At 49.5% G+C, this 19,504-nt stretch overlaps 1 protein-coding gene across 7 annotated transcripts in view; it reads right to left on the reverse strand.

Moving 5' to 3' along the window:
* PLXNA4 (plexin A4) overlaps positions 1-19,504 on the reverse strand; it is a 523,648-nt gene that overhangs the window by 47,320 nt on the left and 456,824 nt on the right. For all 7 annotated transcript variants that reach the window (XR_001887846.1, XM_017885083.1, XM_017885085.1 and 4 more), the window contains 7 exons: positions 15,819-15,955; positions 13,642-13,806; positions 10,458-10,551; positions 9,758-9,997; positions 8,971-9,117; positions 8,056-8,290; positions 3,901-4,043 (listed from right to left, as the gene is read on the reverse strand). Coding sequence is in view for 6 of the 7 variants with exons in the window: in XM_017885083.1 (XP_017740572.1) it covers positions 3,901-4,043; positions 8,056-8,290; positions 8,971-9,117; positions 9,758-9,997; positions 10,458-10,551; positions 13,642-13,806; positions 15,819-15,955 (1,161 nt within the window). In the remaining variant the exon portion in view is untranslated. The remainder of the gene's footprint in view (positions 1-3,900; positions 4,044-8,055; positions 8,291-8,970; positions 9,118-9,757; positions 9,998-10,457; positions 10,552-13,641; positions 13,807-15,818; positions 15,956-19,504) is intronic.

Genomic DNA, 19,504 nt, shown 5'->3' on the forward strand with positions numbered 1-19,504 from the left:
AGCTCCTATGGATCTGGAAGCTATAGGAAACGTGTGTGTTTCCAAATCAGGTCCATTTTCATTTCTCTCACTATGGTGCTGGTCCTTGGAGGGCCAGTTCTCAGGAGACAGATGGGAACAGCCAGAGACAAGCAGGCTACAGCAGGCCACAGCCCCTGCTGGCGAACCCCTCACCTCCGGAGGTGGGACTAGCCTCTGCTTTCTTCATGCCCGCCTCCCCCAGTTCTCCCCTCCACTGGGGGCTGATAAGGGAAGGACAGCCTTACCTTACCATCAGCCCGGGCCTCCATTGCCCCATTTATCTGTCTTCCAACTCTGTGACCACTCCCGTCACATACATGCCGCTGTCCTTCAAATTACTCAGAAGAGCAGTTCTACAGCTTGTTCTAATAATAGTAGATAATGTCATTTCTTGGGCACCCACCATGTGCAATGCACAGTGCCTGGCACATTACACACATTGTTCCAATGAATTTTTCTAATGATCTTGCAAAATTGAGTGAACAATCTCTCAGAGAAGCTATCGCAGCTATTCCAAGGCAGCCTATCTCATGACAGGCAGAGTTGGATTACGAAACCCAAACTTGTTTGGCTCCCAAGTGCCCGTTCGTCCTCCCCATCTTTCACCATGTCTAGCCCTACCCCTGGGCTTGAGAGCTGTCTGAAAGCCAACTCGGACATCTCTGTAAAGCTTTCCCATGCAGGGCCTCCCACCAGTTCAGACTGGCTGGCTAAGGGAGGGCAGTCACCAGAAGGTTTAGCACTATGGCATTTAGAGAGGTGGAAGAGGACATGGGTTGGCCAGACAGCACACTTGGTGTGAGGATACACTCTGGGCTTCTTGCGAGGCTGCCCTTTTTCTGCGTGCAAAATGCACATGCCTCCTGGGAAGAGGTCCGGGGTCCTGGGAAGGAAGATTTTTAGCAAAGCCACCTACAGTGAAATAGCATCCTATTCAGCAGCAAGGGTTTTAGAAGCAGAGAGACCACAGTGACTTGTAGGTGGAGGAAAACTCCATCACCTCAGGGCTCTATTGCCTCTCCTATAAAATGAGAATATGAGTGTCTATGTCATCATGTTTTATGAACATTAAATAAGATAATGTATGTAAAGTGCTTGGCATGCTCCATGCACACTTAAATGGCGACAGTTTTATTACCTGCCTTTCAGACTCCCTGGACTGCTTTCCAGGGATCCCTTTCCTCCAAGAGTTTCCCAGACATCTAGTGCATCAGGACAGTGTTTTGGGGTGTGGGAGGTAGGAATTTTCTCCCCACTTTATGAAGGAAGGAGATGGAAGTGAAGTGTCTTTGTAAGGAGTATCCAAAACAGTTCCTCATTGTTGCCTGCCACCTTCCCCAGCCCAAGCAAATGCTACTCTGAAACAAGACTTTCTTTATTCACCAGATGGTTCTCTAATTTAGTTGAAGTCTGTGAGTATAAAACTGGATAGTAAATTTTAAATGTAACCCAATAGGTTAGAGTTTAGGAGCCAATGATAGGTTGAAATTGGGAGTGGAAGATTGCTCTGTATTTTAAAGGGTTGCTACATGACTAGTGCCTGAGAAGCACCTTTCTTGAAGGCCTGGATTTAACCCAGAGAGCCCTACGTGATGGGACTGGGTGACCTCCCCTCCAGGACAGCCTGAAGCAAGAGGACACCTCCTTCTTCACACTTCCAGAGGTGAGCAGGAACCCCAGTGGCTGAAAGGGTTGGGAAATACTGGTTTGGATTAATCAATGACTTGTTTCCATATTCAGAACACCAAGGGGGAGAAACTACTTCAGGGGCAAGAAGGGGTTGGAAAAAAATAAGAAAACAGTGATCCACACACAATCCCTCAATTTCACATAGAAGGCTGGATCTCACATAGCTCCAGGCTAATGCAGGTCAGTAAAAGTTCTCGGAAAATCCAACTTAAAAGTTACATCTTTAAAGGAAACCTACTTAGATTTGGAATTCTGAACTCATGAAGAAAGGAGAATAACTTTATATACTCGTCCTCACTGCATTCTTATTTAGATTATTCCATCCCATCCACAGAGTAGTATGGGAATGTTTAGACATAATTTCCCTTCCTACAACCCCATTTCCACCTTAACTCAGCCAAACACACAGACACTCATTTATTCAATCATTTACCACTTCCCACATGCCCACTATGTGCCAGGCACTCTACTCTGCTGGAAGTTAGAACTACAAAGATAAATAAGGTACATGCACAGTCTACACATCCAATCACACATACATGTGTGCACACAATGGTCTTATCTTCTTGTCCCTCTCATGTCTCACTTTAAACAGGAATTTGCATACTCTCCAGGGCCCTAAGAGAATCCTGGTAATTTGAAGCAAACAAAGGTGAAGCTGGAGAAAATAAAAGGAAGGGAAAATGAGTGGGACTGGGGGAGGAGGAAAGACCAGGAGCAAGACGAAGGAACTGGATGGATAAAAGTATCAGGATACACGTTATGTTTTTATTTATGCGTGGGATACATGTATACATGCATGCACACATACATACATATAAACAGAAAGAAAAGGTACCTTGACAATGAGGACATAGAGACCGTCACCTCCAACTTCTGAAAGTGTCTCTTGGTATCTATCAGCTGAGGAGCCAAAGGGAGCCTCCTCCAGATAGAAAAGCCCATGCCCTCAATATAGAAACACACACAAGCGCATGCTTCATGCAACAAGCAAGTATGGAGAAATGTGTGTGCCACAAATGCCCCTCTGGACTTCTCACATTTGCTGCAGAGGTACACAGCCTACTACATTCCCTTGGAGAGCCCGCTTAGACATTCCCTCAGGTGTCGGTACCTGCACACCCACACAACTCCCGAGTGATGGGTCTGTTTTTATTTTATGGACAATGTAAACCTTGGAATTAATCTTAGTTCGCATTGTTGCTTTGGCTGTAGATTTTTGATCCATCCACAGCTATAAGGCAGGTCACTGACATAGCTCCCCAGAAGTCCAGCACCGAGGCCTGTTGTTGGGACTGAAGACACTGACATCTAAATACCTGAGCTCAAATCTCCCTTCGGCCCCCACCAGCTCTGTGGTCCCAGGCAACCACTGAACTCTGACCCCTTAGTTTTATCACCTGTATAATGGCCTTACTTACTGCAGAGGCTTCTTGGGAGGTGAAATGAATGAATGCATGCAAAGTGCTTAAACTGTGCTAAGATGTTAGTAACAGTCAATTCATAGTGGTTACTCCTTAGGATTATTATTCTGTCCTGGTCTTCTCTCATTTATATTTTTCACTTTTCTCTGGTATTTATCTCTGTAAGCCATTCCAAAGCCCTTTCAGAACAAAGTATAATATGAATAGACACATAAGCCAGATACCATGCTAGACAGTAAGTGGGATAAAGTGTTCAAAAGATGAGGTCCCTGCTGGTAGAAGAGAGGGTTATGATTTCTCATTCACATTTCCACCCCACTTCCCAACGCATCGTTTACCTTTTCCAATTAAGCACTAAGTGGTAAATCCCTTATATATTGAGTACCAACTACATGAGTCAAATCCCCTACTTCATGGACCCTTAACCAAAGGTCCCTGAGGTTCCCCAATGTATTTGCCATGTTTCTTGTTTCTGTGCATATGTATTTTTTTCTGGGGAGAGGGACATCAACTACTTCCATTCAATCCTGAAAGGGCTCAATGACCCTCTAAGATCCGAAGCCCTACTCACATCTCTGTTCCAAGGTTCCCTGGCTTGGCCCCACCTCTTCCAGAGGGATGGGCTGATGCTGACAAGCTGGGGGACCTTGAGCAAGTTGTGTCCTCTCCCTGACCTTAGCTTTCTCACCTCTGAAAGAGGGGCTGGACTTGAAGATCACCAACACACTCCCCTGCTCTAATACCAGGATGGAGCACTGCTTCTCACCTCGAGGTCCCGGAGGACAGGGTGGTCTTCAATTCCTGGGAACAGCACCCGCATGGTATAGGTTCTGTAGTCCAGGAAGGGAATCCCGGCTCCATCCAGGTCACTGGTCAGCTCATGGATGTCCGTCTGGAGCTCGGCAAAGGCTGGCACGAAGAGAAGCCTGTGAGATGGCTGGATGGGGAGGCCCCAGGAGTCACCTCCATCTCAGAATGCTCAGAACCCTTACCCAAGCCCCTAGGAGACATGAGCAATGGACCACGATAGGCAGGAATAACTGGAGATGCTGTTTACTTAGCTGGGATTGGGATGAACTGCATTAGCATGGGAGAAAGATGTAGTGCAAGAAACCTTGTATTGGGGCTAAAACCTTTCCAAAGTGTGAGTGATGAGGGATGGTGGGTGAGGCTGTCCACAGATCTGTGCTGCTGCTGGGCCAGGAGAGACTCCCCATCTGAAGACGAAGGGCTTTGGTTTGCAAAATATGCTGTGGAGGGGGATGTAGAGGGATGGGTAAGAGAAGGGAGAGGTACCATGAGTAAGTGTCCATTCCTGATGCTGTGTTTTATAATAGATTTCCTTATAAGATGACAAGAACAACTTCTGATAAAGGAAAACAAGTTTAAAGACACAAGTCTGGACCATGCAGCTCATGAGAGCCATCAAACCTCCAAATGGGGCAGAGATGGAGGCTCAGCCACACTCATATAGTCCTTCTGTATAAATAGGCAAGGTATTTCTCTGCCCTTCCTTCCTCAAGGTGATGCTACTTGATGGTGAATTATGACCTGCATATGGGCACTGCTGTGTGTGGTGGCAGCTCAGGTATCCAGATGAACAGAGTGTCAAGACCCCCTAGGAAAATGAGCATGCAGTACAGCCTGAGGCTGTTACATAGCGCCAAAGCTGTCACCATACTTCGTTCTGAGAACATCCTCCCCCAGGGCCACCCTCTGCCACAGGGGTACTCAGGGGTGAGGCACCCAGCCCTTCCCTGCTCTGCCTTTCTCTTTGGTGTGTGCACACACACATACGCGTGCATGCATGCACATGGACAACCAGGACAGATTAACACATGCTGGCAAAGAACAGCCAGTGGGCATTGACTACTAAAAAATATTTCTTTCTATTTACATAATCTCAAAAATAGGGAGAAAATATTTTGTGAACTCAGAAGGGATGAACAAGCCCAATGTGGCTCTAGAGCCTCAAAAAGCAAGCCCAGCGCCCAGTGAGCTGTGATGATCACAGAAACACAACACAGCCACTCTAGGAACTGTCTACGGGGACCCCGGTCTCGCCCTTGCCCATGAGTTGAGTGGAGCTCCACCCTGCAGAGCAGACTTCAGGCCCTCAAATTTTGGCTTTCTGTGCCAGGAGAATACCAAGACTGCTTGTTTGAGAGAGCCAAGAGGGTGCCACCTGGAGAGGCCTCTGCAACCTCTTCTGCTGCTCCTCTCTCCCTGCACCCCTGCACCTCTGCACTGGCCACACAGACACAGGGGTTCCTGATATGTAGCCTGACTTCGACAGTAGAGAACCCAAATGCATCCAAGTGGAGCCTGCGCCAATGTGTGTGTGCATGTGTTTTTGGCATGTGCTGTCACCCAAACCCCTGGGGAACACCCATTTATGTCCTGAGTGAGGAACATGGGTGTGTATGCTTATAGGAGAGCGTGGGAACACGTGCATGAGCATAGGTTGGGTGTGTGGGCACTTGTCTGAGTGTGTATGTCAGAGTGTGTGAGTGTGACAGTGTGTGAGCATGTCAGGGAGTATGTATGACAGTGTGTGAGCATGAGTGCATGAGGGTGTGTATGTCAGTGTGTAGGCATGTGTGAGTGTAAATGTCAGTGTGTATGCGTGTGTGAAGGTGAGTGCATGGGTGATGCGGTGTGAATGAATGTATGTCCAGAGTGGTGTATGTGTGGAATGAGTCCTGCGTGATCTCAGTGTATACCCTGTGTGCTGACTGCATGATGTGCATGCATGTCAGTGTGAGGCATATTGTGTGTTGGTGTGTATGCAAAGTATGAATGTGCAGGTATGAATGTGAGTGTATGTCGTGGTTTACTGCATGTGGTGATGCCATAGTCTATGTGTGCTAAGCAACTGTGAATGTGAGTGCATTAAATGTGGGCATGTCAGTGTGGCATGCAGTGGAGTTGAGTGCATGTGGTGAGTGTGCAAGTGTGTTTTGATATATTCGGGGGGGGGGTTTCAGGTGGTGTGGTATGAATTGAGCAACATGAGGCGTGTGACAACATGAGTGTTGTCAGGAGTAATGATGTAAGCATGAGTGTGTGAGCATGTCAGTGTGTGTGCATGTATGTGAGTACACAAAGTGAGTGTATGTGAGTGTGCACGCAATGTGGCATCGCTGTCCATAAGTGTATGTCAGTGAGTGTGTGTGGGCATGTGTGGAAGTGTTTGGAAATACATGGGTATGTTTATATATCAGAAGCTCAGGCTCATGAAGGGCCCAGCTGGGTGTCTTCTGAGTTTGTGTAGAGGACGTCCTGGCTGGCTGTGAAGTCTTCAAGGAGATCCCTTGGCTTGGACCAGTGCAGCCCTGTAATCGTTCAGCAGCCGGCTCTGGGCACCCTGCAAAGTGTTTCTGTGGCTAGTCTGACAAGTCCTTTGCTGTAAGGCCCCCTCTTCCTACGTGCACAGCATAGCTTGCCCCTAAAGTCTGAAGCCAAGGTTTCCTCCTGGGGCCTCAGCTGACAATCCTGGGCGGGAGCTCCCCTCAGCTGCCCCCTCCCAGTTGGGGTGCTCAGCCCACAGGGAGGAGAAGGGGGGGTTGGCTTTTTATCAGTCTGCAGCCTTCCTTTAAGTCACCAAGCGCCTCCAACATTCAAAGCAGCATGCCTGCCACACATAAAAGAGATTCTAATCACTACACCTAATTAGAGGAAAGAGTACATTGTGGAGAAAAAAATTAAGCAGCGTAAATATAATAAAAGGCAGTAATTAACAGTCCCACAAGACGGATGCTGTGTTGACAGCTGAAGGATGTAGAGAGGGGATGGAATGGATCCACTTCCCCATCAAAAAGAGCTGTGGCTGCCCTGGTGGGAATCGGTGTGAAGTGAGAGCCCCAGGTACGGGGCTGGATTTACTCCATGTATAAATCTACAGCAAAGAACCAGCTCAGATCCTCCCAGGGTGAGTCACAAAATGATATCCTGGGGGTTACAAGAGTCTGACTCCTAAATTTCCTTCTTGGATTTAGTGCAGCTGATTTCACTTTATGGTGGTGTTTGTCATTTTTTTAACACAAGCTGTGAAACACCCTTCCTTCTAAATCACAGATCAGCCCTACAGCCTTACCTGCCTGCTAGAGGAAGAAAGCTGAAGATTGCTGAAATGCATCATGTTAAGACACCCCCAGATCTCCCCTTGAGTAGAGTGCAAAACCCACTCAGCCAGGATTCCAGGTCTAGAGGCTGCTCTAGTGGGGTGCAGAATGATCCTAATCTGACACCTTCAAGGAGAGGGCAAGGAGACCTTGGCCTCTCTGGTGTTGCCAGGATAGGGCCTGCTTGGGTATGGGTGTGGTCTGGGACACAGGTATAGGAACTATAGAGTGAGAGGCTTTGCAGGTAGGATGCACAGCCTCCAGCATTGCCCACAGCTGCCTGGCCTGCTTGCTTGTAAATGAAACACATGCATACACACACACACACACACACACACACACACACACACACACACAGCCTCCAGCACTGCTCACAGCTGCCTGGCCTGCTTGCTTGTAAATGAAACACACACATACACACACACACACACACACACACACACACACACACACAGAGCCTCCAGCACTGCTCACAGCTGCCCGGCCTGCTTGCTTGTATATGAAACACACACACACACACACACACACACACACACACACACACAGACACATACACAGCCTCCAGCACTGCTCACTGCAGTCCAGACTGCTCGCTCGTATATGAAACATACATACACACACAGAAGTGCACACACACACACATGCACACACATATTCACACAGATATACACACCGCTAGCCTCTAGCACTGCCCACTGCTGCCCAGACTGCTTGTTTGTATATGAAACATATACATACACATACACAGATGTGCACACACACACACACACAACCTCCAGCACGGGGCCATTCAGTACCTTCCTTGCACTCCAGGGCCACACGGGACTCCAGGTTGTCCATCTGCATCTGCAGCCGCTTCAGCGTGAGGTCACTTTCACGGGACTTGCGTTTATAGGCGATGAGCACAGCCACGATGAAGATGATGAGGAGGCCGCCAGCCACCGCGATGCTGACGATGGCAGGCAGGCTGAGCGGGCTGTCCGGGGCGATGTACACCATCCCCGGGGAGTACTCCATGCCACCGACACGGGCCTGGGGGCACACCGGGCAAGAGGGAGCTGGGTGTGGGGACACAGCAGCTTTGGCAACAGTCCCATGTCACCCAGGAACTGGTGACCAGGGCAGGATGAGGGAAAGGAGACCAATCACTGGTGTCAAAATAGACAAGAGGACGTGGGGGGCTGGGAGCAGGGACAGACACAGCTTAACAGAGCTCACCACCAACTGGAAAAACCTCACCTCCTCTTATTCAGGAGCGAGTTTTGTCATCTTCATAAGAAAACAGCACACAACTGGGACCTAAACACAGTCTGCCACCAATGACTAGATCCCCTAAGATTTATGCCCATTCTAAGGGTGGACAACGGAAGCACAGAACATGATATTAAGATATTACAGACTTCCGTGGGCCAGCAACGGCCTTCTCCTTGAAGGCTTTCTTGTTTGTTGCAGATGATTTAGCAACGATTTAATGCTGTTTTGCATTTTCCTTATTGTTGCACCAGCCAGCATGGAAAGAATGACAATACAGAAGAAAGAAGCTCAAAAGAGGACATGAAGAACGAACTTGGGGTGGGGGTAGCTAGAGGAAAAGTTATTTGTGGGCCAGAATCCCCTCTTGGAAAGCCCTGGTGGCCTGAGACAGAGCTGGGCCGCTCACATCCACATCCCTAGTGCCCACTCCATCCGGGATGGGGTTCTCCCAGTCTCACCATCACTTTGTGCCTGCCGATGAGGTTGGGGGACTCGCAGAGCAGCTGGACATCTGATACGGTCACGGTGCATGGCTTCTCCCCAACCAGCACAGTGTAGTTCAGCTTCACATTGCCCCCAGCCACAGGCGGGATCAGGTTCTTGCCCTGTACAGATGGGAAAGCCCCAGTTCCCATCGCAGAGTGAGGACCACAGCTACCAGCTGGCTCTCACGTCCTCCCACCTGGAGGTCCTATCCTGCTGGTGAAGAAGCCACCTTTGGTAATAAGTGCAAAAAGTATTCGTGGCACGACTACTACCATTGCCTCTTCCTCCCAGTGAGTAATCAGTTATCAAAGTACTCCTTTCAGCTTATGCCAAATGCAGCCTCAGAATCCTTCTCGATGCAGAGTTGGAGTCAGTCACTACCGATTGATTCAAGTTGTCATGAGCTTTAATTAACTTGTGACCCATGTTCCAAAGGAGGCCCTATGCTGTGGTTCGCACAAGGCTGCCTCAGAGGAAGCAGTGAGCCTGACCTACCAGTACTTGGACTTTCAGGACAATAAAAGCTTGAGAGTCAAATAGCCAAGGTGCATCTGACTTCCCTGGATAGAACCGGCCCATAAAGAGAGTTTTCTTCCCAGTACAAACTCAGAGAGAACATTTATCACACTCTGGGCTACACTGCAACCTCTGCAAGAGATGCCGGTTGAAAAAAGTGACTGGAGTCTGCGACTTGAACATCCCCTTCCATGCAGCAGCCCCTCCTTTCCCCACCCCCACCTCCTACCACCCTCACTCCACCTTTAGGATGATGGGCGTGCCAGGCTTGAGCTCCAGGATTCCTGAGGGACCAAAGGCCTCAAACACTGGGTTGGGATAGTAGGTGAAGTTGGTCTTGTTGAGGATGAGCAGAGACTGGACGTTGTCCAGGATGAAGCCAAACTCCTCGGGCCTCTCTGTCAGGTCTGACTGGTGGTCAGGACCCAAAGCAAGGGCGGGCGCCTGGCAGGTCATCTCAGTAGCGTTCAGAACCTCACAGATCTGTGGGAGGAGCCACAGGGCAGAGCCTATGCAATATCTCCACATACCCACAGCCCCAGTGCATGTACCAGGCCTCCCTGGATGTCATCGGATAGCATGGGGTTGACAAGAGGATTAGAGATGAGTCAGGACCACACAATTGGGCCCTCAAGGAATAGGCTCTATAGCTTGCACCCAGCTCCGGTTTTGCCTGTAGTGGGTGTGGCAATGGCTAGGGTTGGAAGAATGAAAGAGTAAAGGTGTAAAACCCCGGGAACCCCAAATGTAATTGCTCCTCCATGCCTGTACCCCAAGAAGTAAAAATACCCTTATGTCTTCTCCCCCATCCCACTATCCGAGTACTCAAGGGTGTCACAGTCTATGGGTTATCAGTGTATGGGCAGGAAGTCACCTCAGTACTTGGGAAGACCCACACGTTCGTGTAGGTAACCTCCATGAACCCCATCAGCCCTGCACTCACATTGATGTGCTCCTTCCCTCCATGCTTGGCACGGATCTGGGGGTTCTGTATGAGGTCCAGGTGGGTCCCCCATACGGCGATGGGTGTGTTTCCACTGAGCAGGAAGAAAGAAGGAGGCGTGTAAATCATAAGTTCAGGAAGAGCAACGGCACACTACAATGATGACTGACTGAGCTACAACAATAAGGACAGTGACAACCAGGCAGCAGGGTAATGTTCATGGGGACAAGGATGACAAGCTGACTGCATAGTAATGAGGACGAGCATCTCGGCAGCCAAGGGGAGGACAGTAATGACCAGATGTCTGTGGCCATCCTTTGCTGAGTTTGTTTGGAGCATGGACCCCTGTGGAGGCCCAGTCAACAGCACAGCCCCCTTAGCTCTCCAAGACCTTTTGATTTGTGCCAGCTGCTTCTCTGCAACCCCTTGTTGTCTCTTCCTCCATCCTTCCCCTGGTCTTGCCAATCTTGGGACTTTTTAAACATTAGCTTTGGCCTCATGAAAGCCTCACTCCAGATTGTCTCCACCACATCCTCCAGGGGCTGAGCACAGTCTGCTCCCCCAGGGCAATCATTTTACAAGTTTCCATGTTGGAGGCTTTGATCAGGCTGAGATCTGGGAAAGGCAGAGGGTCCATGAATGCAAATGTGAATGCAAGTGAGAAATGCTCTGGGACTCGGGTCTCCTGCACCCTGGGGTGGCACAGGATCACTGACAGGGAGGACACAGGACTGCTGACAGGGAGGGCTTATGAGCTTCATCTTGTGTCGCTTTTCAAAAGAAACCTGGACGTCAGTACCCATCCTTAGGGCAGCTGAGAAGTGGGCATAAAGTGGTGGGCAGTACTGTAGTGGACTATGTCCTCTGTGGGGCTACTCAAAGAAAAATGAGAAATAACCTGATCCCCAATCAAAGGAGCATCTTCAAGAAGAATCCTGCTATCTAAAACAGGCTTTAGCAAGTTAATTAGCTATAAGTTGATGAGTAAAGAATCCTTGACACACACACCCACATTCATTTCCACCCATCTATCCATCTGCCTGTCTTCATATTGCCAGTTGCTTCCCCCTCTCTCCTTGCTCGCATGCGCACACACACACACATGTGTGTGCACACACAGAGGAAGATTCCTGTGAAACTCGGAGAGGCTCCTGCACACATGACAGTGCTGTAGATGACCTTCCAGTGTGTAGCCATCTTCCCAGTCCTCTCAATCACCAATTTAACACACATTTATCAAACGCCCACCATCACTGTTCACAAGTAACCCAGGCGGCTCGTAAGAGCAGAGCCTCACCCCATCCTCAGACTTGATTAACTTAAAGAAAAGCCCTGGAGCTGGCTGGCAGACCCAGAACATGTCTGTCTCCATCCTCCCTCCTAGTGGGAGCATGATGCAGGAATGGCAGCTGAGTGCCAGGAAGGGTGACACCTCTATTTCTATGAGGATGACACAAAGAAGAACTGAATTATACCAGGCTGTGAATTTCACAGAGAGTTGCAAAGTTTGTTGACCAAGTCACAAAGGGCTGCATCAACTTCCTGGGGCCAAATCCTGGTACGGCTTTCTACAGACGACCTTCCCCTCTGTGCCTTCTGGTCTTCATCTGCCTTAAGGTCATGGCTAAAGCTCAGAAGGTTTGGGCCTTATAGAGTAACTGCTGAGGATGGCCAAATCTCATCTCAGCAGGCAAAGGCTGTCTTTCTTTTGGGCTTAAGGCAGGGGGTGGCAAGCTCTTTCTGTAAAGGACCAGATAGTAAATATTGTAGGCTTTACAGGCCATATGGTCCCTGTCGCAGTTACTCAACTCTGCTGTTATAGTGAGAAAGCAGCTATAGACAATACATGTATGAATGAGCATGGCCGTGCGCCAATAAAACTTTATTTACAAAAGCAGGTGGCTAGCCAGATTCAGCCCACAGACTGGAGTTTGCCGATCCCTGGATTAAAAAAAGATTGTTCCCTGGACTGGACACATTCCTGCTCTCTGCCTCAGCCTGGGGAGACCACTTCTACATGTACTTCCTGCTCACTCCCCCAGCCCCACACCCCTGAGAACTGAAGCAGACAGTGAGAGGCCTGGACCCAGCAGGGGGCAGGGGGAGGGGGCTGAGCCAGGCACTGCCCTGTGCATGTGCATCTCACTTCAGTCTCTCAGCTGCCTATGCGAGAGTGGACAGATGAGGGACTCTGGCCCTAGGGAGGTGAGATAACTGTTAAGGTCACCGGGCTGGTAAGCAGTGGAGCTGGGCTGAGACCCTTCCCACGCTGCCCCTGTTATAGTGATTCCCCAGTGATCTCTGTGAGCCTTGCATGGGGTGCCCTGTATAGCATCTTCTCATTCCCATGTGCTATCCAGGGCCTGGAAAGGCAGACTCATGCCATGTGCCTACCCCTTCTCCTCTGATGGGAGACATACCACTCCAGGGACCCTAGAGATCCTGGGATTTCAAAATCCCTGGATGAATCGCTGAATAGGCAGAGGCCCAGGAAGAATACCAATTTGCTCAAGGTAAATGAAGGTCCCCAAGTCCCTGCCCCAGGGCCTTTCTATACCAACATTCCAATGCCTGGTCCCTTCCCTCTGAGACAGGTGTTCAGTGTATCTGGCTGGGCACTGGGAAAAAGCAGGGAACAAGACCTAAACTCTACCCTTGAGGAGGTTGCAGCAGAGGGGAGGAGAAATGTAAGCAGGCAGCCAGGAGCAGAGAGGATGGGTATCTGGATGGGGCCTCCAGGCTCAGGACACAGCTTCTCCCACGTAAGCTGACTACAAGGAGTAGTCAGGCCTGATCTAACTCCTTCTTCCACACCCCTCAGCCTGAAGGTGGGACCAGGATTAGCACCTATGTCTACCAGAAGTGAGAAGAGTAGCCTGGCACCCCCAGCAGTCACTGCAGCATGAGGACATGGCCTCTAGCACAGTGCCTGTCCCAGAACTGGGGAAGGTGGGTTCTTGCTATTATAGGAGCTTGGCCTCCAGGCTGGATTTGGCACAGAGTTGCTCTCAGTGGAAGGAGGGAGCCACAGTAGGAAGGTCTGATTTGGGGGTATTTGGAACCAATTCCAGTTTATCAGTTCCCTAAGTAGAACTGGGCCCCCAGAACTCTCCTTGGCTTTCGAGAGTCAGGGAAGGGAAACAGAGATGCAGGAGCATTAAGGTCTACTTGGGCCAGCTCCTACCTGATGATGCTCCATTCTGGTTCAATCCGCACGATGGTGGGGTCTTCCACATACTGAAAGACCAGGTCCTGGTGGATCTTGGCCCTGTCCACCTGCACCGACACCTTCATCTCTAGCACCTCATCTGAGGATGTGGTGTTGCAGACAATGTAGGATGGAGATCGCCTGGAGGGCAGGAAGACACAGCATTGGGTGCCTGGTGTTAAGGAGGATAGAGGTCCTGAATTAGGGCCCTCCCACACTGCTCCCTGCATGTCAGGGTGCTCAGAGGCCATGGGTGGGTGCTCTCAGATAGAAAGCTGGAGATCCGGTGACAAAGACTCTCTCCTTGGCCAAACTTTAGACAGGTTCCTCTGAGCCCTCTTTTCAACCGGGCCTCATCCCTGGTCTGTCTTTGGCCTGTCTAGCCTCGTTTTTTAGCAAGAATCTGGCTAAGTCTGTTTGGGGAGAATCCTCCCATACTTGATATCTGATCACCCTGGCCTGCCTTCAGCAAGAATCATGTTAAGTTGGTTTAGCAGGAGTCTACCTACCTTGATGTTTCCTCTTAGTGATTTTTCATTCACTGAGCCCCTTATTCTGCTCATTGGCTATAAACCCCCTGCTGTCTTTGCAGTATTTGGAGTTGAGCCCCATCTGTTTCCCCTGTTGCAGTAGTCTTGACATCAATTGCAATCGTCCTAAGTCTTTCTCGTCATTTTAACAAGTGTCAGAATAATTGTTTCTTTAACACTACTGATGCCAGGCCTGGCCGGGTCTGACTTGGGAATTATCACAACCCTCAGCATAGCTCTCTCAGGGAAAATCCTCTCTCTAGAGAATCTTAGGCCAGCTGAAGGAGCATCTCCAGCCACTTTGCCTAGTGTCCTTCACTGAATGCACCTCCTGCCTTGCTCTTACCCCCTAGGCTCCAGTTCACGGCAGGTGTGCCCTTCTGGGACTGCACAGTGGGACCAGGGGATGCAAGGTCACCTGGCCTTGTAGGCTCAACCTCAGACACTGGGTTGCTGTGCCTATCATCTCTGAGAAGGTCCAACTGGCTCTGCAACTCCCAGAGTGGATCTGACCCTGGTGAATGGGCTTTAGTTGTAGATTCCAAATTGCATTCTGGGGTATCCTAGGGTTCTGCAGAGTGGGTGCTATGGGGTCACCAGGGTTAACTGATGGGCCATGAAGCATATGGGGCCCATCCAGGGAAGGGAGGGCAGACAGGTCTCCAGACTGAGCCCAAATTCTCTCCCAAAGAGCATATCCACTTTGTTAGGCAGGAGGAGTACTTCTAAGCCATAAGGTGATTGAAACCACCTTTGCAAAAATTATGGCAGTGAGGAAAGTCTGACATAGAAAAATTATTACAGTGCAAGTCTGACCTAATGGACCCTATCTTGCTTTTCACCTCCAAGCTACCCTTGTCCATTCCTGGGCACAGACCAAGCTAACTATAGGAGGAATTTAGTTTATAGTTTAACTTTGTAGCAAAGATGATAACAGCCTTTTCCTTAAACAAACCCTGGGGTTTTCCTTAAACAAACCCAGGCTCTTTCCCTGGGGACCAGAGAGCCCACCTTTGAAAAACTAACAAATTAGCCACAAGATCAAAAATGATGACACAGGAGGCACATAAGCAATCAGAGGCCACAAGATTCCAGATGTTCCCAATTGCTTCTATGGATAACATCACTGTTGTAAAACCTCAGATCACTGTTGGAGATACTTTTCAGATCCTGAATTCTGATTGACAAGCTGGTACCACCCAGACCAGTAATGTGGCTCAACTAGTTCTGCGATCCCACCCATGAACTGAAGACAGCAAGAAAATCCTGGTTCAACTTTACACAATTTCATCTCCAACTCAACAAATCAGCATTCCCCACTCCCTAACCCCCTGCCTGCCAAATTATCTTTTAAAAAGTCCTAGTCTCCAAATTTCCAAGGAGACTGATTTGAATCATGCAACTCCCATCTCCCATTTAGCTGGCTCTGTACTGACTAAATTCTTTCTCTATTGCAATAACGCTGTCTCAGGAAATTGGCTCTATCTTTGCAGCTGGCAAGAAGAAACTGCCAGGCGGTTACACCCTCCCAACTCTCTGCAATAAAAACAAAACTACCCTGAAGTGATTTACCTGTCTAACCTTTCCCCCTCTGGTGCTGCAGAAAGGGGCCCTCTGAGTTACCTGTGGAAGAGACAGGGCTGCTTCCCGAACATCACCACCACATTGCTTCCGGCATTCAGGTTGGTGCCTGTGATGGTCACTTGGGTCCCCCCGGACATGGGCCCCCGGCTGGGCTTCAAATCTGAGAGAGTCAGTGTCTGTGTAGAAAGAATGTGGCCTGAGACACAACTGGGAAGGGGTGGAGGAGGCTTCTGGGCAGGCATGAGGCAGCACCCCACTCCCCCAAGCAGCTTTCTGGAATCTTTGGTAATAGCAGTCTCCCAGAGAACCAGGACAGTTTTCTTAGGCTTGTATGGATAGGTAATGTTTCAGACCCTGAGAGTTTGCATACCTACCTTAGTACTAATAATACTAATAGTTGCCATGTACTTATTTGTTAAGTGTCAGATTGTATGTCTTCATAACTATACATATATATAATTTATATAATATAATATGTATATGCATACATATTATATGTATATCCCTATACACATACATATATAATTTAATCACCAATCAATTCTATAAAGTAGGCATTATTATTTTACAGAAGAGATTTAGAGATGTTAACTTAGTTTTCTAAGGTCACAGAGCTAAAAAAATGGCCTAACTGAGATCTGACCCCAGAGCTCCAGTTCTCAACCCCTTTCCAACCTACAGCTCTGTTCTTGGGTGGCAAACTGTCTCTCCCACAGGTCTCTACAACGAGCTGCCCAAAGCACCCAGTGGCAGAGCAATGGGAAGTGAGAGCCCCAGGGAAACTCAGAGAGAGAAGCAGAAAAGAGTCAGTTGCTTTCAAGGGCTGCCCCCAGCCCTCTGCCAGAATGGGACCAGTGAGAGGTCCGGGTTGGGGGCAGGGCAGAAAAAAGCTCTTGACAGCTGGGGATTTGGAGTTGCAGTTTGTTCTTTCATTAGCATTTTAATGGAAAAACTTTCCTCAGTCCCAGGTGAGAAGTCTGTATCTGCATTTAAATGAAGATTTCTCTCTCCCTTCCCCAGCTACCTCCTCCTTAAAGAATTCAGCACCAAAAGTCAACCCTCCAAGTTCCTCGGAGCAGGCTGACAACCTCCCCTTGGAGATGCTTTGATAGGGAAGCTCCAGAGCTTCCCTATCACCTGGCACATGTGCCTCCAGGTCCAGGATCAGGGCACACAGGTGGGGAGACACACAGACCACAGTTCCTGACCTGCCTCACCAGGTCCCAGCACCCTGTCTCTGGATCCCAGGTCTAGCATCCCTGTAACATGAGCCAAGCCAAGGAATAGCTTGTCATTTTGGCTCAACTGGAGACCAGGAAGAGGATGGGGTGAGGCTGCGGAAAGAGCCCTCCTTTCTCAGCTCTGCCTGGATCTCGCTGTGTGACTCTGGACAAGACATTTCACCTCTCTCGTCAACAAAATCAAGGGGCTGAGCCAAAAAGTGGTGATCTCCAAGGCTCCTGGGAGTTTTCTTGTTCTGTAACTTGCAGTACCTCTTCAAATGGTACTTGTGCCCCACCTTAAAGGAACCCCACCAACATTTCCCAGAGAGGAAAGGAGAGAGAAAGAAAGAGAGAGAGACAGAGACAGAGAGAGAGAGAGAGAGAGAGAGAGAGAGAGAGAGAGAGAGAGAGAGAGAGAAAGAGAGAGAGAGAGATAGAGAGAGAAAGATTGTACACACAGGCTTCGATGCAGGGATGGTCCTAGAGAGACAGAGTTGAACTCAGGGAAGTTAAAATAGATGGGGATTGGTGCTCCCTGGCAGCCTGTGCGTGAGGGTTCTTAAAAGCGGTGGAAGTCAGTAATTCCTGCAGGTGTTGCTGGGGCACTATCAAGGGGCTCACTGGTGGGGACAGGATGTTATGGATACATGTTTTAGAGTTGTGAGAGGCTATTAATTATTCAAGTCATGCTTCATAAATATTTCACAGTGAGTTTGCACGGGAAATCAAATTCTGCATTATTTGCCACCTCCTTCACTTGGAATGGAGGTGGAGGGAAGGGGGAAAGCATTCACTGCATGGAGACCTTTAGGAACAGCTAGTGACAGCCCAGAGTGCTAATCTGGGGCCCCTTGGCCTTGGCATTTGGTTTTTGGTGAATAAACCCACACATTGGAGTCTGGCCTGATTGTCGGAGAGGACAAGTCTTCCCTCTAGCCTTGGTACTAAAAAGCATCTCTCCAACATGCCCCAAGTCCTGGGGAAAGAGTTTCCTGGCTGTCTCAGAACTCCAGAGGAGCTAGGGACTTCTGTGTAGGGCCCAAAGAGTGCACCTGTAAGCTTCCTGGTAGACGAGAAGGTCATGAGGGCTCGGAGACTCTGGAAAGTGTGATAGACAGGGTTCTGTCCCTTCTCAACCCCTGCAGAGACTCATGGGGACCTCTGTCCCTCACTCCCACCTGGAATCCCTAGAAACTCTGTGCGAGGAATGGGGTGGGCCTCAATGACGCAACCCTTAAATGCAAGGGGCCAGAGAAAGAGACCAAGGTCCCTAGCACTATTTCTCCTCCCTAAAAGTCTTCCCAAGTGAACATGTGGCACCAGAGACATTCCTCAAAGATGTCCCTTAAGTAGAAAAATAACACAAATCTTTCAGCTGCAGGGACCCACCAGACCAATGCATATTTGCCTGAGGCAACCTCTGTCATCTGTTCTGACCTGCCTCTGCTTCAGTCTCTCCTCCTCACCACCCACCCTCTTCCCTCTCCCTCCTGTTCCCATCTTTTGGTGTACTACCTTGTCAGACCTTATGCTGGGAACAGCCTCCCACCACTTCAGATCCACATGGAAAATTATATTATATTTGTATTATACAAATCCCATCTTTCCCTCCAGCTTCTTCTAGGAAGCCTCCCTTAATACCCTAAATTCAATCACACCCCTCTGCAGGGTAGGAACAATCACACAGGCAAGACTGGACCCTTCCTGAGGGCAGATGGGACTTTCCAATGTGTAGCACACAGGCTCATTATAAGAACAAAAGCAGAGAGCTGAGTGCATTGGCACACGGGAGCCACACAGGAAACGCCCTTTCTCCTAGGTCAGGGGGCCTCAGCTCAGCTTGCATCTCAGAATTACCCAGGATCTGTAGCATTGGATTTAATTAGTCCTGGCAGGAGGCAGGGAGAGGTCCAGGGCATTTTGTTTAATGCCCGTCCCGCCCCAGGAGACTCTCCTGTGTCGGGAGGTTTGGTGCTGCCTATGCACTGTGGGGCTCCCAAAGAAAGGAGGGTCCTGGGCTGATCTTTGATGGAGCCTCAGCAGTGGGGGCCTGGCTGGAAATGCAGAGCAGAGGCAGAGAGTCTTAAAGGAAGCATCAGCTTAATGAGGCGGAGGTGACTTTCGCCCTGTCCACTGTGTCCTCCAGGGTCCCTGCCAAGGAACCCTGCTCTGGGCAGGTGGCTGGCCAAGGCAAGTAGCTCCCAAGACAGATTGGTTTGATAAGAGGAGCAGGGCGCAAAGAGGACCCCCTGAGTGGTGTGATGCAGGCAGATGTCTGGAGTCCCAAGAAGTGGGGTGGGGCACAGGGCCTGTGGGTATCCACAGCTCAGGCCTGTGCATTCACAGACCGAGGACGGGGTCCTAAGCACAGCTTTGACGAATAAGGGGGATATGGCTCATGCAACCAGGAGAAGGAGACAGAGAAGGTAAGGTGGCAGACAATGCAAAGGCTGGCAAAATAGGATTGAACGGGGAAGCAGATAGAGGAGCCTGGACAATGTC

The sequence above is a fragment of the Rhinopithecus bieti genome, unplaced genomic scaffold (assembly GCF_001698545.2).
Source record: "Rhinopithecus bieti isolate Rb0 unplaced genomic scaffold, ASM169854v2 scaffold_13262, whole genome shotgun sequence".
NCBI lineage: Eukaryota > Metazoa > Chordata > Mammalia > Primates > Cercopithecidae > Rhinopithecus > Rhinopithecus bieti.